The sequence below is a fragment of the Tyto alba genome, unplaced genomic scaffold, assembly GCF_018691265.1.
Source record: "Tyto alba isolate M040663 unplaced genomic scaffold, T.alba_DEE_v4.0 Super-Scaffold_39, whole genome shotgun sequence".
Taxonomy (NCBI): domain Eukaryota; kingdom Metazoa; phylum Chordata; class Aves; order Strigiformes; family Tytonidae; genus Tyto; species Tyto alba.
This window is the reverse complement of record NW_024881314.1, coordinates 7,537,630-7,560,985: the sequence shown is the minus strand read 5'-3', so window position 1 is coordinate 7,560,985 and position 23,356 is coordinate 7,537,630. Positions and strand designations below refer to the sequence as shown.

The 23,356-nt window shown below is 49.3% G+C and overlaps 1 protein-coding gene across 1 annotated transcript; it reads right to left on the bottom strand.

Moving 5' to 3' along the window:
* Positions 1-2,420: 2,420 nt before the first annotated feature.
* CDR2L (cerebellar degeneration related protein 2 like) lies at positions 2,421-22,836 on the bottom strand. Its single transcript, XM_033002357.2, has 5 exons — positions 22,310-22,836; positions 9,635-9,747; positions 8,176-8,324; positions 7,053-7,217; positions 2,421-5,214 (listed from the first exon to the last, which is right to left on the bottom strand). The coding sequence occupies exons 1-5, from the start codon at positions 22,386-22,388 to the stop codon at positions 4,329-4,331; spliced, it is 1,392 nt and encodes a 463-aa protein (XP_032858248.1). The 5' UTR covers positions 22,389-22,836; the 3' UTR covers positions 2,421-4,328.
* Between the last annotated feature and the right edge of the window lie 520 nt (positions 22,837-23,356).

Below are 23,356 nucleotides of genomic sequence, written 5' to 3'. Positions count from 1 at the left end.
GTTTGGGAGGAGCAGGGGTTGCTATTTCTGGCAGTAGGAAAATGCAAAGGCAGGGATGGGGCTGTCATTTGCTCTGGTATTTTGACAGGAGCTGGCAATCTTTTTGTTTAAAACTGTGGTGAAGTTAAAATGGGTGTTTTGAAGTTGATATAAAGACTGTGTGATTGAGGATCTGAGCTGGGTCCCACCTAGATAATCAGTGCAAAATCAGGAAACTCAGTCTGCGGGAAAAGAGCAAGTCCTGAGTGTTGGTGGTTGGTCTGCCCTGACTGTGGCCAAGCAGTGCTTAGGGGCCAGGGAGGGCTCCATGCTTTATTTTAATTGAATCTCTGTGTCCTGGGGTTCTGCTCTGCTTCCCCTGTCCAAACTCCGCTGAAAATGGAATGCTTTAAGGAAAAAAAACAGAACTGTCAGAGAAAAACTGTGCCATCTGGTGACCTTAATTTCTAACAGGGAACAGGTAAACGTTTGTGATTTGTAGCCAGAGGGATGGGTGAAATATCCAAATCAGGATGACTCATTTTACCAACTGTTGTCAAACAAGTATGAGTTGTTATTGTGCTGGCAACACACACCAAGAACAGTGTCGTTGTGCGGTGCGCAGGGGGCTTGGGAAGGAGCTTGAAGGTCACACGGTTGAAGCCAGACCCATCTAAAAGGACATTTCTGTGGTTTTGCTTCATTCCCACACTGCATTGGTGGATACAGATGTCCAAAGAGCCCTGGTAAACGACAGAATGATCACCACTTGGATGGCTGGAAACAGCTCTCCCTGGCAGGCAGGGCTTGGGATGACACTTCGGCATGACCCAAGGAGAGCCAAGCTTTTGTCATTTAAGCTGGAGAAATGAACTGCCTCGGTACTGATGCTGGCTTGGAAAGCAAGCTCACCCCCTTTGGTGATGGTGGTTACTGGTGAGCAAGAGCTGTAAGGAGCCATCCCTGAAACCTGATGCAAAAGCTGATGTGTCCAAGGGGCTGGTTGCTCCTTGTGTGAGCGAGGTCACAAGCTGTTAATGTGGGAGCAAGTCAGGACTTTGAGGGACTTTCCAGAAGGTCTCAGCCCTTGTAAGAGAGGGAAGGTTGCTGAATCAGCAGATCTCCTTCCCCATGAGAGTTTGAGCTGTGTAAAACCCTTGAATTTATGCTTCAAGTGGTCTATCCCTATTTGTAATGATGGGTGCTTTTCTGAAGGGTTATTGAAACTGGTGGTAAAGTAAAAAGCCAGGCTAGATTTAACGGAAATGCACTTGTCTAAATGTCATCTTTCAAATTCAGCATAAAGCTAAATTCTTGATAAGCTGTGCCCTTATTGATCTTACTGATGTGAGCTGAATAGGGTCACTGGTTTTGACAAATTCTGAAATTAATAACTATTTCCTATTATATCGTACTTTTTCTCATCCATTTTAATTGCATGCAGCATTTTTCTTTCTGTTTTGAATCGTGGGGGTGTGCTACTAAATAGCTGCTGCTCTGTATTAGACCAGTTTCTGTGGTGAGCAGTGTGGTTGCTTAATATTCTCTTCTTGCCTTCTAATGGATTTGTGTAGTTTTCCTTGCTGTTTTCAAAGCAATTTGAGAAGTTTAGATGGAAGGTGGGATAAAAGGCCAGAAGATGATGATTTTTCCTCCCTTGATTGCTGAAGGCCTCACTTAGGAAAAAATCAAGTGACTCTGACTCACACAGTCATCAGGACATATATATATGGCCACTAATATTTCTGGATGCATAAAAAAAATGCCCTCAGCACTTTGCTGAACAATCTGCTGATATACGGCAGCTGTTCCTTTGTTCAGCCAAATGCTAATATCATGTTACTTACATCAGTCATTTTTGGATGTGTGGTTTTCAAGAAAGACCTAAACAAAAATAGCATCTGAATAGCAAGCTTAGAAATTGTGTGGCTCTACAGAGACTTCAGATCTGACAAAAGAGGGGTTTTATAGTGTGGCAAATGTTAGTAGTCCAAGTGCATAAATTGTATGTTATATAAATAATGCAGCAATATAGTTCGGCATATTCTCTCTGCTTTTTGCAAAGGAGCCTGAAGCATTCTCTTGACCCAAATTGTACATGAAAATCAAAGAAATAACTCTTCTGCTGTTCTTAAAAGTAAAAAGAGCTGTAAATAAAGTTTTGGCTTTGAGAATACTAGTGTTTCTTTTTATTCAAGAAGAGAATAAAGCATTTGAAAATATATTTAATCTGCTGTACACTTAACTGTGATGCTGATTCACATGGGATTGTTTAAAACAGAAAGTGAAGGCAATCCTCTTCCCACACCTCTGCAACAACCGGATGACTGCAGGGTAAACATTGGCTGACTTAAACCAACATTGCTTCAGCTATTCCCTGCTACAAATGTTGAATTAACAGGGTGGTGAATGCTCTGAGAAAATCAACAATGCTGCTTTTGTTGCTGTTTGTTTTCATTTATTTTATTTTATTAGACAACTGCTTTCCATTATAAATAAATAAGGCATGAAGGTTCTCCATACTGTTACAGAGCTGGTAGCCACAGCCGTGCGTATGGCTCCTAATGGTTCTCGAGTTTGGGGCCATAGGGCACCTGAAAATGCAGAGTGTGGAAGAGCGGAGCAGTTGGTGGTGCGTGGTGTGAGGAGACCTCTGGAGTGGGTATGGTTTGGGCATTGCACTCCTGCCAACTTACCTCTGTGCTACTCAACAAAAGAGTGTATTTTGGGGGGGTATTTTTCTATTAATTCCATGATGAGTGAGAGAAACGTAGCTCCTTGTAATGTTGAGGCCCTAGACTTGGAGGATAGTTACATTTTAACAGTCTTCCCCCTTCCAATCAACATTCTCATTTATTTATCTCAATGTTGCAAAAATCTCAACAATTTGCCCAAGATTTTGGGATGTAAGCTGGTGAAAATAGAATCCAAACCTGGCCTGGTTTGTTTCCAGACAGGTACAGAATAGGTAGCTTACACTGAACTCCTTGATTTTTGTGGCTCAATGCTCAGGGTGTTGCCTAAGCTGTAATGGAATTCTGCTTCTCTGCCTAAAACACGTGTTTGACCATATGAGGTCAACATCTAGTTCATGAAAAATGGAAACTGGTGATTCCTGAGACTGCAGTGGCCTTTTGGCTGTGTTTGCATGTCTGTGGAAGCAAAAGTGAGGAGATTTCAGTGCTGGAAAGTGAACTCGAACATGAGAGGTGACGACCTTTGGAGACAGTGTCTCAGCCAAGAAAGATTATTTTCAGCAGAAAACTGAAATCTGTCCTCTCGACTGGGGAGATGTTCAGAGCAAAAGTGTGGGGCAATGTGTGGTCGGCACTGCTGCCAGGGCCAGAGCTCCTGACGCCGTAAGATGCTTTATCCTTCTGCTTGCATGCAAGTCACTGGTAGTCAGTTTTGCAAGCCCATGCAAGCTGTATTTGAGGAATTTGCTACAATGGGGCAATGACAACCTCTTGAAGAGCACAGCACAGAGGGCTGGTACCCAGACCATGAGATGAAAGCATGTCTCTGATACTGTAATAGCACTTCTTGTCTAGCTTATGAGAAAGCCCTGGTCATCAAGTTCTTACCAGGCACAGTGCTTCACCTGGGCTGAAATACTGGGGCAGATTTAAAGTGAGGAAATCCCACAGGCCTGCGAAGTCTGGAGAGTATGGACTGAAATACTGAGTGACGCTGATGAAGACAGAACAATCAGTTTTATGTTTCTCTTCAAGTTTTTCCAGTTGCAATGAGCTTGCATTGTAAAGAGCTGAAAAACCTGACTGATAAGAGAATGGCTTAAATAGCAAGAACATACTGCCCTTTGGGGAAGGGGAAGGCATAGACAGAAGTCTCTTGGGTACAAGCGTAGGTTCTTAGCCATAAAACCAAAGTGGAGGGCTGGGCTGGTGTGCTGGAGCAGCCCCAGAAGTTCTGATGGCTTTTTGTTTTACTTGGAAACACTGTGCTCCAGCTGTGGCAGGATGCTAGAGGACATCCAGGCTTTCGCTTGCAGATAATCGGGCTGTAAGACAAGCTGAAAAGGGTGAAGGAGGTGATCGGTTTTCTTTTTTTGTGGTGTGGTTTACGTTGCTGTTGTGATGTCTGGCAGCGGCAGCAACTCATGCAGAGATCCGTCATATGGTTTCTGAAATCCTCTAACTACAATGTACAGTTGTCCCAACGAGTTGTCCAGAGCCCAAGCTTAAAAAAGTGAGTTGAGTCTCTGTGACATTTTCTTGCTTGTAGACCTCTCGAACCTTCAAAGCAGTGGGGCCACGTGGCATTTCCTGGGGCTGAAGAGAAGACTTGGCTGTTGCGATTGCACGTGGGAGTTTGCAGAGAGGCAGGACTCATTTGCTGCTCTTGTTTTTCACCTTTGTGGCATTGATGTCTGCTTTTGTTTTCTGGATGCGGGAGAAGATCTCCTTAAAAAGAGCCTTGTACTCGGGCTGGCTCTGCTCCAGCCGCTTGTCCACCGCCTCCACGTGTTTGCTGATGGTCTTCTCCATGGTTTTCCGCTCTTCCAACTCGTGTCCCTCTCCCCGGAAGTCTCTGAAGGAGCTGTCACGAGAGATGGGCCGGGACGTTTGGACCCCTGTATGGCGCACACTGTCCTTGTGCTGCCGGCATTTGCTCAGGAGCTCTTCGTACTTCTCCAGCAAGGCGTGATACTGCTCGTCCACTTCCCTCAGGATGGACATGCCCCGTTTGCGCACGTTGTTAGCGTGCAGTGTGTAATTGCCCTCGTGCCGACTCACGGCATCCTTGGTCACGATGGCATTGAGGGCTGTGTCACTGCAGCTTTTGCGGACAGGGTGGTTTGGGGAAGGTGTCATTGATGGCCCGTGGCTTTTTCCTCCCTCCTCCTCAGAGAGGTCAATGTAGTCTGCTTCTGGGGCATTATTCAGTGGCTCAAGGAGGGCCTCGGACAAGTTGTCCTCTCTGCTGAGCAAATACTTCTTGACTTGTTTCATCTGTTGTAGCTCTAGGAGCTCTGCTTCCAGTTCCTTGATGCGCAGTTTGCAGTTCTCCATCTCGCACACTCGCTGCTCGAGGTCTGAGTACTCCTGAATAACGGAGGTGTACTCTCGCTCGACCCTCTCCTTCCGCTGCTTCTCCTGGTTGACTTGGGACCTCAGGGAGTTCACCATGGCTTGGAGACGCTCATTCTCCCTCTCCAGTGGCTTCTGGTTAAACTCTGTGGAAGAGCTGTGGACCTGGAACGCATCCTCATACCTGAAAGAGAGGAAAGACCCTTGAGAGAGTCTGACCAAGTGACAGTCCATGAGGGACTCATTGTGTCTTATTGTCATGTAAGTAATTCCACTGATGCCCAGAGAGGAGGTAACCTGAGCTCATGGAGTGAAATATGCCTCCTCCCATGTGCCAGGAGACCACAAGGAATGGTTTGGACTCTTCTGGACACAGAGACCAGTCTCTGTCCCAGAGAACCTGCAGTCTCCTTTGATAGCAGTGATGAAAGATGGGAGGGACGTGAAACCCTAAAAGGTAAAAGACTCGTCTGGTTAATGGACAAGCCACCAATGTTGCCGTGAAGCAAGGAGCTCAAGTGCTACCAGTCTGAGCTGGAAGTAGAAGGCTTTGAGTTTTTCCTGCTGGAGTTTATCAGCTCCTCACTGTGTTGTGTAGTTCACCAACTACTCACTGCATCTGCCAGCAACCCCAAACCCCACCCAGCCGAAAACCAGAAGCACAGGCTCTGCTGTCCCATGTCTGGAAGGTGCCTCAGAGAGTGTGAGAAGACTTATACAGGAAGGGACACAGGCAGAGACTTTTGACAGAGTTGCCCCTTCTTCATGGCCAGGGAAGAGATAACAAGCACTACCCCCTTCCTTCCTTCATGTTGCTGTTGGGAAATCAGATTTTTTTGCTCTTCAATGAAGTGCCCATGGCATCCTATCTGGTTAGAACAGATTGGAAAAGAGCAAGCACTGTGCCTTCCCCTGGGAGGCATGACTGGTGGCGGGGGTTATTGAACAGATTTCCAAGTTACCGAAGGGCAGCCTGACCTTCAGAGCCAACTGCAGAGCTGCAAGCCAAACTGAGGTCCCAAGGCACTGGGGGGAGAGTGGGATTGGGGAACTGGGGGAAAAGAACCACAGAGATACTAAGTGGATTTTGCTGGGGGTAAGGTTATGGCCTCATAAACAGCCCTGTTACTGCTGCAGTAAAAGTGTCTTTTTGTTCATATCCTCTGGCAGAGGATGCTTTCAGTAGCAAAGTTTATTGATTGCTTATCTATTTAAAGAAGCCTCTATTAGGGACAAAGCTGAGCAAGAAACGCCCTCATGAGGTCAGTGAATTAACACAGTGGCTGAGTTTTTAGGAGGGTTGAGCATGCAATAGTGCTGAAGGTGTTTGTGCAGCACTTGGCAGTGCGTGGTATATCTTGTGTGGCTGGTGCTCCTGGTGGGTACTGGAGTCATACAGGACAAAATGTGCCATCTCAACTGGTTTCAGTGAGCCAGAGATGCTGGTATTGTGCTCGGAGGCAGCTGCAAAGGGAAAACGGGATGTGCTGGTTTGAAAAGGGAAGCTGTGTAGGCAGCTCGAGGTAAGGGTCCTTTTACATGACATGTTACTGGGTGGGCTGTACTGGGAGAGGCTGGTTTGAGCTATCTAGAGGTCAAGCAATTCATCCTGCCTGGTGTGCGTTCCTGCACAGCTCCCTGCCAACATGCCAGGAGGCTCCCAGCCCCTCCAGGCAATGCCTGTTCCTTGCAGCTTGGCCCAGTGCAGCTGCGTGCGGCAACCAGACCCTCCTGAGAAGCTATTCTTGCCGTCTGAAAAAGAACTCATGTGGCCCCATTTGAGGCATCGTTGATGCTGGGATCATGAAGGCTCTGCTCTGCCAATGCCACCTGCTTCGGCAGGTAGGAGAGAGGGAGGTCCTCTCTTCACCTCCAGCACTGAGTTTCAGACTGTGATGCAGAGCCTAGATCTCTATGGGGGTGTATTGCACCCCCATAGGGGCTAATCCACTGCATCCCTGTTCACAAGCAGAGGAGGTGGGGGAGAAGGTTGGAGGGGTTGCTGAAGTCGAGGTTCAGTACCTGGGGCTGGAGCACAGCTCCTTAAGGCAGGGGAAAGTGTGGATGGTTCGGCGTCGCTCCCTCTTCTCCCGCCGAATGCGGAGCTGCTCCAAGCTCCGCATTTCCTCCACCTGCTTCTGCAGCTCCTCCACTTGGTTCTGCAGCCCCTCGATCGTTTCCGTCAAGCTGCAGAGAGAGAAGGGAGCACGGGTGAAGAGTCAGGCACTACAGGTCCTTGAAAGGTGTTTTTTTCCCTACAGAGAAAGCCAGTCTATGGAAGGTGCTTCCAGTTTCTAGCATGTGCCCCGGGAGCATGACAGCACTTGCTTTTCATGGCAGTGGTTTCTCTTTCGCTGTGTGGTCACTCTTGAATGGAGGTGTTTGTAGAAAGGGGGGGGGATTGAAGCAGTGGCAAGGGATCATGCTAATTTGAGGTGCTCTGTCCTCAAGTCAGTTGGCTAAAACAGTCACCACTGGGACATAAGCACTATCCTGTGCATAATATCTCTGCACTAAAAGCAAGCAGGCGAGCTATCTACTCTCTTCATTTTGTTTATCTTGTAGAGATAAACGCAGAGAGACAGGGCAGAGATTTAATTTTATTCTGGCTGTGAATGCAGTTTGTAAAACTCTGCTCTGAAACTCCCTCTGCACAGTCATTTGCAAAAAATGCTGCATTGCAAGGACATGGCTTAGTCTGTTGTTTCTAGGGATGACCTTGATCATGGTCTTGTTTTAGGAAAGAAATATTATTGATAAACTGGTGTTTCAGCATGGACTAGCCAGGGTTTCATTAAATGCTGGATCTGTGCCTAGTGTTTCTGCTGAGCTGTGTGCTGGGGACCTCCCTGATTGTTTTGTGCCTCTTCTTCAAGGCAAGACACTAGAGGAGAGGCTGCCATGCCTCTCCTGGCAGCTTCAGACATTCCTTTATCCAGCCCTCATCCCAGGGGTGTCTGTGCTCCGGCTGACCTCTGCCAACCAGCATCAGTGCAATGAGCTTGTGTTGTAAGTGACTGCAAAACCTGACTGATAAGAGAACAGCTTAAATAGCAAGGGCACGCTGCGCTTTGGGGCAGGGGAAAGGTGAGATGAAGGTCTCTTGGGTACAGCATCGCTGCAGTGGGAGGAGGGGTAGCCGTACCACTGTATCTTCTGTTGGGATGTCTTGCTTTCCAGCACGAGCTTCTGGTTAGCTAGCTCCAGGTCCCGTGCTGTCAGGTCCAGCTGCTCATAGACTTTCGCATGCTGTTCATTCATCTGCCGCAACATCTCTAGTTGCTTGGTCAGGTACTGCAAGAAAAAGTGAAACAGAAATGCTCCACATCCAAAATCCAGGTTATTTCACACGCAGAAATTCCTATAGCCTTTGCTTCCTCTGGTAATGTGTTTTTTGGCTGATTCATGCTCTGCCTGGTTGAAGCCTCTTCCACAGTTGAAATATTCATACCCACTTCCCACCATAAATAGTTTTGTGTCTAAAATACAGTTGAACTTTTCCTGCCCTCTGTGAAGGGCAATAACCTCAATCTCTCTATATTCAGTTGCTTTTTATTCCCAGTACCCAAAGAAAGTTGATATCCCTGGGACTGTGACCCTTCAACAAAGTTGACTGAAATTGGCGAGTTGGTTATTGGATAGTCTGACAGATCGATTGCAGAAGCTGCATTTCCTTGGGAATTCAGGCTGAAAATCTGAGTCTGTGAAATTGGAGGAGACCTGTGGTTTCTGTGTGTTTGCAGACCCTTTTCTGCGGGTCTGTCATTGCAAGATTTTATCCTGCAAAGACTGGGAGAGGGACATCTACCTGAGAGCTCACCCTCAGCTGGGACCAGATCCCAAATCCTGCAGTGTACATGCTTCTGAAGGGCTGCTGGGGGGGGATGGCTAAATCCATCCTCCAGTTTTCCTTGGACATCAGCTGTCAGATCCTTGCAGCCATCATGTGCTGCTCTTGTGAGCTCACAGCCCTTCTCTGCTCTGCGTCCTTTTAAATCGGGGAGTTTCCAATCATTTTCAGTTCATAGATCCCTAGTAGTTTTCCAGTGGATGAAAACCCTCCCGGCACAGCAGGTTTAAGCCTCTAAACTCAGTTCTGTGTGCTCTCAGAAATACTATCCTGACCCCAAAGGATGCTTGAAACATTGGTTTAGTTTGCAGCTCTTGGAGAAAGAGCTATTTTATGCCTCTAACAAAGGGGTCTGTGTTATGGGGATGCCGAGGGGCCAGCTGGGAACAAACGTGATTATAAATAACTGGAATCAAGGGAAAGCTGCAGCAGAGCAAAGAAATAAGTGTGAAGGCTGGTGGATGGGCAGGGAAAGGCCAAACATGACCCAGACGCAAACTGTTGCCAAAATCTGGCATGCACATCTGGGCAGGAGGTGGGGATGGGAGAAGAGGGAAAATTCCAGTCAGTGGGTAAAGGGGATTCTCCCCAGGGCTGGGCTGGGCTTTAACTCCCATCTCCATGGCGCATCCCTTCTTTCTACTGGCATCTGAGCCGTTGGCATTAGTGGAAGCGCCCCTTCCCCACCATCGCCCTTAGGTGACAGCAGTGGTTGAAGAGCTCCTGTCCCCACCCTTGGCCCGATTGTTCCTACCTCGATTTCCTGCACTTGTTCCTCGTTGGTGGCATACATCTGCTGCAAGGAGTCCTCCAGCTCTTTGTTGCGCTCCAGCAGTGTTTTCCCCAGCTCCGCGGCCAAATGCAAGTCTGAAAAGCAGATGGGACAAAGCTTCTGCAGTTCCCATGGCTCCGCGGGTGGATGCGGTGGGGTCCCTGAATGCCACCGCACCAAACACAGCGGCACATTTTACATGGCACTGGTTTTATTGGCAGGTTTTGATACGGATGCGTGCTTATGGGACATACAGGATCTGGCCTCTTTCGTCTTGCTGGGCTGCAGGAGCAAGGGGAGGCTGAGCTCGGGACATCTGCAGCTCCTCCAAGCAATGAGATTTGGTGCCTGGCTGGTTCCATAACCCTTCTGCACCATGCTACACACTGCAGAGCCAGGATCAGGCCCCAGGCTTGGCTGTGGCAGGTGCTCAGCACCTCCGTACCCTATCACTGAGACCTGCGGGGCTGAGAGGGGCTCAGCATCCATCAGAATGAGAGCAAGGGTTGGTAAAGCCCCGCAGGGCCTTAGGGATACTCCGTAAATTATATTATTATCTCTAATGAAGGGAGTGCCTTGCCTTCCCCGTCAGCCTCCATCCATCACCCCTAATAGACTGACATGAGTAATAAAACCACACGTGGCCCGAGGGGGCTGGAAGCACCTCCTGCATCTGCCGCCTGGGCAACACTGTCAGCTGGGTCTGAGGTTCTTGCCTTGGGGCAGCTCCAGGGTGAGGACAAACCGCTTGGTGTTCACTCTCTGCCCTTAGGAAGCTACTGAAATGGTTGGACTTTAGAAGAAATGCAGGGAAAACCAGATATTGACAGTGTAGTCAGCTTAAAATACTGGGTTTGCTGACTCCTGGGTAAAGAAAAATCCCTGGGACTCTGTGAGTCCTGTATTGGCCAAAGCTTGAGCATCTCGGGTGATGCTGTCTGTGGGCCTGGGATGGCTCAGCTGGCTCTGATAACATCCCTTTACTTTCTCAGAAATTGATTGTCTTAAAGCCTGACCTCCTACAATCATGTGGGTTTCTATTTTTCCTGGTGCTTTTAGAGGTGAGTTTCTAGCTCTTGTGGTGGCAGAGTGAAAATCTGACCTTAAACCTTCAAAAAGGTAAGGAAACAGGTCCTGATGTGTGTTATTACTCTTTCTCTCTCTGGTATGGTTATCATGCAGTTTTAAATAATTAAGGAGTGGCAATCCTGCAGTGTGTGAGGGGACATGTGTCTTCTGCCCTGTAGTTTTCTCAGCCCCTTGTAATACTCCTCACTAGTCTGCATCTAATGCTATGTTTTGCAAAGGCTCTGTCAGGGCTGAGAGCAGCTGTAATTTCTTCCAGTGGTTAATTTGGCCATGCAGTTGATTGGGAAAGGGGATACTCGGTCACTAAGACAAGAAGAAAGGGAACCAGGATGCCTAGGATGTATTCTGAGCCGGGGAAAATCACTGATCTCTGACACTTCAAACAACACATCACAAAACGAGGCTCATGCTGACCTCTCAGACACAAGTGCTCACCGGGAGGAGTGCTACTAGTGCCGTCAGTGCTTGGGATGGAGCTTTCCTGATGGATAACGGCACACTATGAGAAGTGCTGATATGTTACTAGTTTGGGTGATGGCCGGGTTTCTTTCTGTGCGGCTCCAGCGGTGTTGGAGGGCTGGCTCCCCTGATGTGGTCCTGCCAACAGCTGCTCAGTGTGTCCTCAAATCTCCCCTTCACCGTGGGAATGTGCTCTCCAGCTGTGGCCTGCATTGCAGGATGTTATCCTAGGCTGTGACCTTTTTTATTATAATCCTCATCATTGCACAGTGACCTGGTCTGAGGGCTGCCATCAGAGCTATTGGTGCAATCAAGATATGGGCGCATTTCCCCATGGACAGGTCTGCTTCACCTGTGGTTTTTTTTTTTCCAAGCACCAAATTTCCCGTTTCCAAAGTGCCCATGGGAGACTGAGTGTTTGCTACACCAGCTGTGGACAGGGAAACAGACAGATGCCAGCAGAGATGGAGGACAATTTGTGCCTTTAAGCTGCTTGGGGCTGTATTTAATGGCATAGCCACCTTGCCAGAGCCAGGGCCGTTGCTGGAGACTGGCACCTTGCAAATCACATCCCTTGCAGCAAGCAGGGCCCCGGCACAGAGCCGCATAGCGAGAGGGCTCTGTGCTGCACTCCGGGTAATGAGTCAAGTGTGTCCCCGTCCCTGCGGATTACACCAGTGCTCTCCCACCATATGGCATCCAATTTAATCAGCTGGGGTTGAGTTAAGTGGATTAGGCAGTGCAAGATCCTGCATTGTAATTTAAAGGGCTCTGTCAGCAATAATTTAATGGGGGAAATGGGCAGTGTTTGGGGACGAGTGGGAAAGAGGAAAGAAAGGGGCTGAGCTCCGAGGAGGAAATTGATTCTTCGTTTCCATTTTGAGCAGAAGGGCCTGGGAGACTCTGGGCTTGAAGGACATGGGGGAATTGATTCTTTTAGTGTCTTTTAACTGCCTCAGCTCTTGTCACACACACGCTCACTCACGCTCTGCCTGCCAGCCAGCCAAAGCATCCTTGGTAATCCTGTCTCATCCACCCTCCTTGTGCCTGAGGCCTCTTCCTCACCTGTTGGTCTCCCCCCAGCTGTGGGACCATGGGGAGGGAGGGGGATGCTGCGTGGAAGTGTTTTAATGTCGTCTTTAGATCAGATCCCTCTTGATCTTTGCACTAATTGTGCCTCTGCACAGGCTGGGAGAGCACACAGCTCCTCTCCTTGGAGAACCTGGAAACCTGAGGCTGAATGTGAAATTTCAGTAAGTTGTTTGTGGGGGAAAAGAACTGTTTAGGAACTTGGGGATTCTCTGCATTTTTTGTGTTCCTCTTTGCTTCTCCACTGTCAGATCAGCCAGCCAGTGCTGTACGATTTGCCCTAATTTAGCAGATATGCTGATGCCTCCCTTTCCCATCGCTTCTTGATGCAGAAAGAGAAATAGAGTGGTGGGGAGAGGCTGTGCTGCATGTCCACTCCATGTGCCTGATCCTTCTGCAGCCTGCCTGTGCTGAAGGCACTGCTATGAAATGGCCAACATTCAACTTAAAAAACGTGGGCCTTGGTGTTGCCCAAATCCTATTTTGGGAGAGGGCTGCGGGTGCAAACCATCCTGGGAAGCACCAGCTTGATGCCCTTTGGCTCTCAGTACTGCAAACACTGACATGACCCTTCTAATTAACACCAGACAAGGAGACACGCCTCGTCCCCAAACAAAGAGCTGTGCCTACGGAGCAAAGCAGAGGGAGGGACAGGGGCTGCATTTCCCTGCAAGCTTCCACAGGAAAAACGCCTGAGAAAGGAGGGAGGGGAAGAGGAGAGAGACCATATGGTGGGAAGGGAGCAGGAGTTGAATCCGAGCAGTGCTTGGTACAGGGGAGCATGGCTGGGCAGTACAAGGAGGCAGCAGCCCTGGAGCTGCAGAGATCAGCAGCAGCAGCCCAGTGGTAATTCTGCTAGCTCTGTGTCACTGAGGAAACTTGGAAAAAAAAAAAAAAATCCTGGTCCAAAAGGAGTAGCAAGTTGCCTTTGACTGAAAGAGGCTGAGGAACAAACTGCAGGGTGCTCCCCTGCTGCAGCATCCTGTGGCAGTGCTGGTGCAGGCAGATGTGTGCTGCGTGGGGCTGCTGCCCAGCTGAACGCTTCCCGGCTGCCCCAGCCATCACAGCGGCTTGCAATGAGGCTCAAAGAGGATTTGGAGCCATTTCTGCCTTCCCAGTGCTGGCCTGTATCTGTTTGGGCAGAGAAATTTCTGCCCCAGAGTGCTCTCTGAAGGTTTTTTTTTTCCCCCCCAGCATCTCCTGGTTGTGGTTTTGGGGGAGCGTAAGCCTGGTGCTGGGCAGGGGAGGTTTCAGCTGCTCTCCATACAACGGTGATCCAGTTAGCTATTCAGATGGTCCTTGTAAATACTGCTTTCTGGAGAAAGCCACAATCTGGAGCGGCTGCTTTGAGCTTTCCCCCGTCGTCACCCCTTGCATCAAGGGATTCATGTGTTTAGGCTGTGAGAGAACGTGCCCGCTGCTCCGAGCGCAGGCGAGGGGTGCTGTGCTTTGCTCATCACCTTTAAATCACCCAACCCTCTCCCCATCCTGTGAGACAGGCAGCCTTGCAAGGGGTGATAGAAGTCCTTTGGCTTCTGGTGCCCAAAAGCCAGGGTTTATGGCACATGCATTTGCAGGTCCTTTTCAGCTAAGAATCTATGAAGGCATTCCTTCTGGTCCCTTCCTAAATGTGGGGCTGTAGAAAGGGCTGTTCCTCTCCCACTACTGCAAATGTGAATTCACCTGCTAAAGAGCAGGGAGGAGCCGCGAGCAGAGCTCTGGTGTGGAGGTCTCTGGAGGAAGTTCAGGGTGCTTGTTAGCTGATGGATGGGGTAGGTTGAGAATTAAGAACTGATGTTTAATGTTGTTGACGTTTAATTTAATTGCGTTTGCTGTCTGCTCCATTACACATGGGTACTTAGAGTCAAGGGTAGGTGCAATTATTCCTTTCAAAATCTAAATAAATGATGCTATGCTGGTTTACCCCAGGGTAGGGTGTACTTGCTTCTCATTTATTTTTCTTAGTTGCAAGGCATTGTGGTGTCTGGGTATATTACAGTGAAGATCAGCTTTTGTATATCACTTACTGCTGCTCCATGACAGGTGATGGAGGCAATCTGTGTACTTAGCCCTTATAAGCCTTTGCAATGAAACATGCAGGGGTGCAGAGAAGCAAGTGCCATATGACATCATCTCACAAACAACCTGAAAAAGCCTTTTCAACATGCACATTCCACAGATGATAGTGCTTCCCATGGCCAGCCAGGGCTTTCAGAGAGCCACCAGTTTTACTGCTGAAGTGTGGATTCTCCATCCTTTTTACACTGGCACAATCGAGACATTGCTACCCAATTCAGCTTTTCACTTGATGGTCTGTGTATTTTTTGTGGGGACCTACCATTTTGATGCAATGGGGTGTACCAGAAAGGCAGGGTTTGCTTTCCAGAGCAGCCCAATGCAGCAAGGGGGAAGATGCCTGTGGCAGGGCTGGGTGAGAGCCGGCGAAGGGGGTGTGTGAAGCCCCTGGCAGCACAGCCACCTCCTCCCTCTTCCTCTCCTCTTTTCAAACTGTGGCTCTACCTGGGCTGAGCTGATGTTGGTCACACAGGCATTTCTGTTAGCCTAATGAGATTTGCTAAGTTTCCTGCTTGGTTCTTTCTTAACTTTCTTTCCTTTGTGTAATCTGTTACATACCCCTGGGCTGCCTTTGGCTTCGCAAGCATCCCTGGTAGGTGGGGAGCTCAGGTGGTGCAGAGAGAGGTGGTTTGTGAGGCAAGCACAGTACAATGAGCGTGGCTCCCTCCATGCTGTCTTTAGTCCCCTGAGCAAAAGTGGCAGCACCAAGGAGTGCAAAACCCTGGCAGGGGGCTCAGGGATGACTGTCTGTGCTGTGCTGCAGGGAAGCCCTCCAGCCTTCTCTGCCCCTGCCGCTCCCTTTCTTGCATTCTGTATCTTTCAGTCCTATTTAGTATTTCCTTTTTGTCAGCTCTTCTTTATTTTTTATTCCTCTCAGATGCTCATCAAGCTTTTTTGATTTAATTGATACTTCCCTTTTCTTTCTGACCTATTATCATTCTGTGCCCCAAAGCCTCCCCTATATGTTAAAGTTTGAGACCTAGGATGGTTACCTCTGCTTATAAGCCGTATGTGTCTGTACAAACATGTACACAGCAGACCCATCCCTGTGCCCACAGCAATCGATGTGCATTTTGCCAAGTTGTTAAAGCATGATAACACGGGGTATGTTATTAGACTATGGTTGGGGCCCTTCTGCGTCTTTCCCTGCTGTTCTCTTATCTAAACAGCCTTGATGTCTGTGTTTGCCTTGTAGGCTAAAATGGTTTCAAAGAACTTGGTGACTGGTGGCTCAGAGACTCTGATAGTGCACCTGGATCGGAAAGTGTCCTAAATAAATACATACAAGTGGTGTTGGGGAGGAGAAGTGAGGAAAGAGAAGGGAGAAAGGCAGCCAATGCTCTCCTGTGTGCACCCCTCCTCTGGGCGACAAGGCTCCAACTCATTAATTATGTTAGGATGCAGAGAGCCATGAATAGAGGCTTTAACTCTTTTAAAGCTAAAGACACAGACGTGCGGATTGCTGCCATGTGGCAATCTCATCTCCCCGCTGTGTTTGTGGAGGCAGGATGTTGTTACTGACCCAGGATGGACAAGGAGGATGAGCGCCAGGGAGACTTTACATGTTGTCTTGCTGCTGTTGCACCACAGTACTGTGCACATGCAGAGCCCCAAGCAAAGGCAACCTGAGAAGGACGGGTCAGCGTGCTTATGTGGTGGGGAACAGCACCCACAGCAGTGGGCTGCCACTGCCATGTCAGCTCTCCAGCCCCTCTCCTGCTCACACAACGTATCATCCACCTGAGCCATGGCCAGCCGACTCGGCCGCCCTTGATGCCCTCTTGCTGGGAGGAGGCAGGTGGGACCACTGGTCCCAAGTGGTTTGGTCTCTCAGGGAACAACCAAGTTCCAGCACAACTGCCACTTGCAGCTGCAGCAGCCCCCAAGACCACTGCCAGCACCACAGCTGCTGGTTACTCCTGTCTGCTACTTCTCTGTCAGAGACATGTAGGTACATAGAAGATCCTTCTTTCACAGCCATATATTACAGATAAAGGCAGAAAACAGCCTGATCCTCTGCAGCAACACCAAAAACCTGCCCACATCTTCTCTAGCAGCCCTTCTGCTTGGCTTTAAAGTAAAGTGTATCATCTTGCAAGCTGCTGTCCCACTACTGCTCCCTTCCCATCCACTGCTGGGAAATGCTTTGAAGTCCTGTTCTTCCAGGTACTAAGCTCACACACAGCCCAGCTGCCTTGTGCCCGGCTATTGACACTGACCGGAGATGCTGCCCATGTGGGAAGAGGTCCTGACCTCAGGTGAGAGATTGGTGCCATTTGTGGAGCTACGCAGGAAGAACACAGTGCTGTAGCCTTCCAGTCTGAGTTTGCAAGGAAAGGGAGTGATGAAATACTTGATGTACTCTCAAGATGGTGTAATTTATGTCCATCGCTAGTCCTGAGCAGGATGTAGGGCAATGCCTCTTTCAGGAGCCCAGCACCAAAACCAGTGTCTCTGAAGCAGCTCTGCTGCAAGGACTGATGCTGCTCCTTGCTCTGCCTCCTTCTGCAGAGACCAGTTCTTAGCCATGACCTCCCAGTCCAGTGCACCTTCCCAGGACTCTACACTTGCGAGCCAGGAAAACTTGGAGGGCGGCATGATAATGTCTTAGCTCCAACTGCCATTGCTGCAGCTGCATAATTGGAAGAGGTCAGCATGGATCTGGAAACTACACAGTCAAAGGACTGAATTCTTCAGGGAGGAGACAAGTTAACTGAGCAGTGCCAGGACAGCTGCACTGCACAAGGGATAAACTAGAGTGACTTCCCAGAAGGCTGCAGAGGAACAGGCTGTTTAAACGATTAAAAGAACTGTCATCTTTTAGAGAGAAGGTTTACAACTGTTTGTTAAACATGCATGGCAAAAAACAAAGAATAAACTCTAACATAAAATCACTTTGAAGTTCCCAGCTGTGCAAAGATTGGCAGTTATGTAACATCTGGTCTTATTCCTCCAGGGTATTTTGTATTGGAGATATTTTCCTAAATTCTTGTCCCACATATGTGTTTTTGAGCAGGTTAAGTAGAAGATTTGGAAGCCCTAATGATGCGTTTGGTGTGAGCACACAGATGTACTAGCTGGGCGAGGTGGGAATATGCCACTGTGCTGCTCTGGGAAAGGCCTTTTAGCGGAGGAAATCAAGTGTGTGCAGGAGCAAGCTGTGTGTTAGCCTGGTGCTGGCACTGCTTTTAGCGGGAGCAGGATAGGACACTGGTGCTGTCCCAGCTCTAAGTGGTTCCTGAGTGTCACACTGGGTCCGTGGATCTGCCCTGTCGCCAGCTAGCACTGGCTGGTACAGGAGGAAAGAAAGAGGATTGGAAAATGCTGGGGTGGGGGGACAGCTTCTGCGTGCAGGGTCGTAGTGGCTGGTGCCTTGGCTCCCAGTCCCTTGGGCTCAGGGCTGCTGTGGGGGGAATGCCCTTCAGGACTCAGACCATAAATCCTTCACACACAGCCTTGCGAAGGAGAAATGCCACTGTCAGCTGATTGTTTCGGGATGGGAGATATGGAAAACTGATTTTTATTTTATTTTTTTTCTTTTTTCCCTTTGCCTCTTGTTCTTTCCTTTCCAGCAGTTACTCTAATTCTGCTCCCTCCAGCAGTTGGAAGTATGTGCCTGGGGTTCAGTGGATGTAGGAAGGAATTTCTGCAAGAGATGAGGAGAGAAATCCTGGAATCTGGAATCTGCTGTATGGGATTCTCTTATGCCCTGTTTTCTTGCTGCCTTCACATCACAGGGGAATTTTTGTTCTAGGAAAATACATATATATATATTTTTTTTTTCTCCCCAGATTTGGAGGCTCTCATCCCTTCCTCAGACTAACCCAACTGTCATTTCATTTCCTTGTCTCCTGTGACTTTTCTAGTCCTTCTTGTCATTCACAAGCAGTTCAGCAATTAGTCACCAAAAACTTTCCACTTCCATAAGCTACCTGCTGTACTGCACTGCTAAATAAGTAAGTGTCTCAGCTACTACAGGGAAAACTCCATCCTCCTGGCTTGCTGCTGGGGAGGAAGGACAGTGAGTTAACTGCTGTCCTCCTGGAGGACAGGCAAGCTGCGTGGGTTGTCCCCTGAGCTGGACTGCCAGGACAACTGCATCACGAGGGACAGAATTTGGGGTATTGCCTGTTCCCCAGTGCAGTGAATCCTTTGGGCAAAATGATAGTGAATTGCAGCTCTATGGACACCCCACATAGGCTGGGTGATGCAGAAGCCAGGCAGGTATGGGTGCTAGCACTGCTCCCCTGGGTTCACCCCAATGTCAGGAGCCGATCACCGGAGCGCTGGTGACCCCTGTGTCTTTACACGGATGAGTTGAGAGTGGTGCAAGCTCAGCACCTTGTGTCATTTTCCTTCTTAGTATGCAAGCAATCAGACGCTTGGCAGGAGGAAGAGGAATTAAAATAAGATCCTTAAATCTGGAGACCTTTAGAGGTTACAGCTATAAAGTCCTAAGCCTGCATTGCAGATGGTTTGGCCCAAAAGTTTCTATGGCTGTCCAGGAGGAGAGGACCATCAGTCTCACAGTGGCAATGAGATGATGTGCTGGTTCTTATACTACCTCTGGTCCTGCTGGCTAACTCAGAGCCGTGCAAGGATGTCTTATTCACATGGGAGGAATCACCTCAGCACTTAGGCTGTATTTAGGCTCCAGAGACCGCAAGGGTGGCTTTGAGAGCCCTCCTCTTGGGCGGCACTCTGTGCTCTTTGGCTTAGATCTGAATGCTGGCAAGGGAATAGGAAGGTTGGGAAGATCAGGGAATGCAGTGGGGTTACTGTGAGGCGGACTCATCTTGGGAGATTGCTGTGGGGAAGAGGAAGGCTGAGAGTGGCTGGTAGATATAGCTGCTGGGTCTGGTCTCCACTCTGTTTGGATCCAGATGCAATTGAGTTGGCATGAAGCCGTTCTGAACACAAATGCTTCTGATGAACAGGAGAGGTGTCCCCACTTATCCCCAGCTCAGACTCTAATTTTAGCTCACTCATTCTCTCGGGGTCTGGCTGCACGTATACTCTGTACACAGGGTATGATGCAACTGTAGCCACACCATCAGTTCTCAATGGCTGGAAAAATGTTCACCACCACTGTATTCTGGTTTTAACGCTTAGAGGCACAAGTTCCCCAGCTCATGGAAGGTGAGGCTATGGCTGAACCAAAGCAGCATTAACATCAATTTATGCTTAGAAAGCATGGCAATATGCAAAGCCGTGCTACCAAGCAACTGGAACTCCATTTTTACCACGTTCTTCAAATCAGAAAGCCTTCTGATTTGAAGAGGGAACATTGCAAGAATGAAACACCTCAGAGGACACCACTACTGTTTCCACATCACTGCTAAGTATCCTGGCTGGGATTTGAGTCTCTGCTTCTGTGCTAAGGTGTCTTGGTGCAAAGCCTTGAACCACATGGCTTACAGCATGCTAGGAAACAGGTAAAGGAATCTCAAAGGCACCAGCTTCATTTGAACAAGGCTGGAAGGGCCTTGAGGCTGGGAACCAGATCTTGCTGCCTCTAAGGCAAGTGGTGGGTGCTGTCAGTCACTGTGGGCACTTCAGGGGCAAAGAAGAGTGATTTCAGTTTATTTTCTTGAAAAAAATAGTTACTTCACAAAGCAAATCTCTGTGGAGGATGGGGAACAAAGTAACAGGTGCTCAGAGTGGAGCTGGGGGCATGATTTCCTCTGTGGTGCTAAAATGGTTAATTAACATAATCATCATGGAGCTCCTGGTTAAGCCATCTGTTGCTTAGCAAACTGTTTTGGATGTAAATGTAATAAATATTTGATGATGCCGTAAAATGATGATAAAGGCCCAGCAACCAACTGGTCCACAGAAGAACCTTCTCTGCTCTCCTAGCTTACGTTGTTTCTTGTTTCTCCCACCCCTCGCTCCTAAGAAACAGTCCTGAGGCTTATGCTTTTGTCCTCGGCCTTCCTGGCGCTGCTGCCAGGCGTGGGTTTCTGTGCGACCCTGGGCTGTTGGCATGCTGATCCTCTTAGTAATGCCGGCCTGCGACCGCCTCCTAATCGTGCTATGCTGGATGTCTTGCACTGTACTTCCACCTCCCATTTCCAAACCAACAGCTTCATGGCTGGGCTGTCACCAAAGACCTCTAGATCGGCTACGGTGTAATGCAAAGGCACAGTGTATGTGGACAAAGTCTAGCACTGTCCTTCGTGATGCTTTGTGCATCATGCAAATTAATTATGGTTTTAATTACCCTGTAGGACCTTTCTGGTTGGCTGATTTTCGTTAAAGCCTTCTCCATCTCTCCTTCTGAGTTTGTGCAAGCCTGTGCAGCCCCATTCATACAGGAGGCTGAAAACCCCACAGCTGGGCTTTGTTTTGGGTCTGTGTTTTCTTCCAGTCCTGTATGTGCTCAAAGGTGGAGTCTATCCCCAGCACCAAGCCACCATCTGGAGGCAGTTATTCTGCATTTATGCTGCCAGGACAGAGCAAGTAACCTGGTCTGCAGTGGGAAGGTGGTTTTATTGTTGTCAGCCAGTTATACGGTGCCAGTGCTGACTCATGAACCTGACACCAGGGACAGCGTTAGGCTAAAAATCAATCCGTCCCCCGTTGTTCAACACTCCCTATATTCATCTGTAGTTCTGCTGTTCCTCAGCCTGTATGCTGCCCTTGGACCAGTGCCCAGGCCCCTTGTGAGCCATGGGAAGACGTCACCCAGAAATGTGAATTTCTGAACATTCAAAGGCTACACTGTTTATTCAGCCAATAGCTGCATCTCCGTGCTCTGCCCTGGCTTAATTTGAGCGTTGTGTTTCAAAGAACAGGGCCCAGTATCCCAGTACTGATACTTCCTGTTAACTGAGAAATTGGGATTAAAACCCAACTGCAACAATCCCTGGGGGTCTGGTTATTATTCCTTGCTGGGCCTCTGCCCTGCAGCTGAAGTTGTGTAAACTTTAAATTATGACATAGTGTACTGGAGCGATGGTGGGCAGAGGCACTGCAGCTGGACTGCACGTCCCTGCTGACAGTCAGCTGGCTAAAGCAAATATGTAACTGTACTGTAGCTATAGTGCAACACGTCGGAGGGGCACAGTATATAGGTAGGAATTATTTTTCCCTATGTATTGACAAATCAGTTCAGTTCATTCCTGGACCATTGAAACAGGACTTTTTCCAGTTATTTACTTATTGAGTGTTGACTCAAAATACTAAGCAAAATAACATTTTTTAAAAAAAAAGAAGCCCCAAATACACACAGCCAACTGTCCAGCCTTAGGATAAACATTACATAGAGCTAGCACAAACATTGAAGCAGTTACTTCAAAACAAACTACACAAGTGAATGTTTCTCCTCTAACGAGGCTATTTTTGCTGTTTGAAACTTGGCCTTGATTTCTTTTTTTTTTTTTTTTCCCAATTTCTCCTGCTTTTATGGCTGATTGAAACAATCTCCAGAAGTAATTAGGTAATTTAGAAGCTGAAGATCCCTTTGGATTTGGCCTTGGACAGCAAAAGCTTTTGAGAGATACTTTCAGCATCACATTATTTCCAATGTATTAATTTCTAACTACTGTACCTGCTAACTCTACCTGTAACTGCTCTGAGATGAAAGCAATGTCATAACTACTCATGTTTGATTCCGCCTGCAGCAAGTTTTCTGGTGATCCAGCTTCTCTGTGGATGTAACACACCAAATATTTTACAGCCCTGGTGCTCAGGGCGGACCTGGACTCCCTGCCTCTATCTGTTGGGTTTAAACTTTCCATGGCCAGGACAGTGGTTTGGAGCGGCGGAGCTGAGATTTCCATGGAGGTGCCGCTGCAGGACAAGACACTGGCTTTGCCAAGCAAATACGAGTCTTGAGAGAAGGTATCCCACCCCCCTGCACCCGGGGTGTACCCCCTTTTCCGCCCTCGCATCCCCCCGGCCTGCCATCGCTGGCAGCTTGTGGGGCGTCCCCATCCTTACCCTGCTCCAGGTCTTGCTGATCGTACCAGGGCTCCTCTTCCTCGCTCTGAAACTCCTCCATCCTGTCGGCGCTCAGCATTTAGCACCGGCGGCCCGGGGAGACGCGCAGCATCCGCCAACGGGGAACCCCGCCGCCGCCGAAAATGCGGAGCGGGATGCGGGGATGCGGGGATGCGGGGATGCGGGGATGCGGGGATGCGGGGATGCGGCCTCGGTGCCCCGGCCGGGGCGGGAGGGGGTGGCTCGACGTGGCACCCGGTGCCTCGTCGCTGCCCCGGCTCTGCCTGCCCGGGGGGGCGGCTTCCTCCTGCCCCCAGGGCCGGGGGAGGCTCCGGGGCGGGGGGGATGGAGCGGGGACGTGGCGGCCGGGGTTGGGGGCACGGCTTGCACAGGGCTGGGGATGCACAAAGGAAGGAAGAGGCCCGGCGCAGCCAGGCAGATCCTCTCTCCGCAGCTCGGTGGAGACCTCTAGCATGGAAATGCTGCAAGGAAACCGGGCGAGAGGGAAGGGGGAGGCGAGGCGAGACCGGCCTTCTCCTCCTTTTTCTCCTCCTCCTCCTCCTCTCCGCCCAGCCCTGCCGCGGGCAGCGGGGCGGGCGTGGGGCTGCAGGGAGCGGGGTTTGGGGTTGGTGAGGTGAGGGTGACCCGGGCTGAAAGGAGAAGGGAGCTGCCCCGCGGTCCCCCCCGCTGTGATGCCTCCGGCTGGGTCCCTGCACCCCCGGGGAGGGCAACCAGGAGCAGGGCTTGCTCCAGTGCTGGTCGGGGTGTCCTGGTTTTGCCATGGGCTGCTCTCGGTGTCTTTCAGCAAGTCTCTGGACCCCTCAGTGGGCATGCCAGTTCTTTTTCCTTCTGCCTTGGTGGGTTTGGATGGGCTGGTCTTCAAGGTGCAGGTGTTTCTAAGCTCTCTAGCTGGGGCTGTGAAAGGGGAAACCCCAACCAAACAGCTCCATAACATCACTTTAGTGTTGTGCCTTCTGCCTCTATGTTCTCCCTGTTTTGAACCCTGATGAGTGCTTCTGATGAAGGCTTCTCTCTTATTTTTGAGAC

Excerpts from the sequence above, each read along its gene's own strand:
- CDR2L (XM_033002357.2), bottom strand. The coding sequence starts at position 22,388 with ATGCTGAGCGCCGACAGGATGGAGGAGTTTCAGAGCGAGGAAGAGGAG. Across the intron at positions 9,748-22,309 it reads TCAGCAAGACCTGGAGCAGG|ACTTGCATTTGGCCGCGGAG; the intron begins GTAAGGATGGGG and ends TCTGCTTTTCAG. Across the intron at positions 5,215-7,052 it reads GAGCTGTGCTCCAGCCCCAG|GTATGAGGATGCGTTCCAGG; the intron begins GTACTGAACCTC and ends CCTCTCTTTCAG.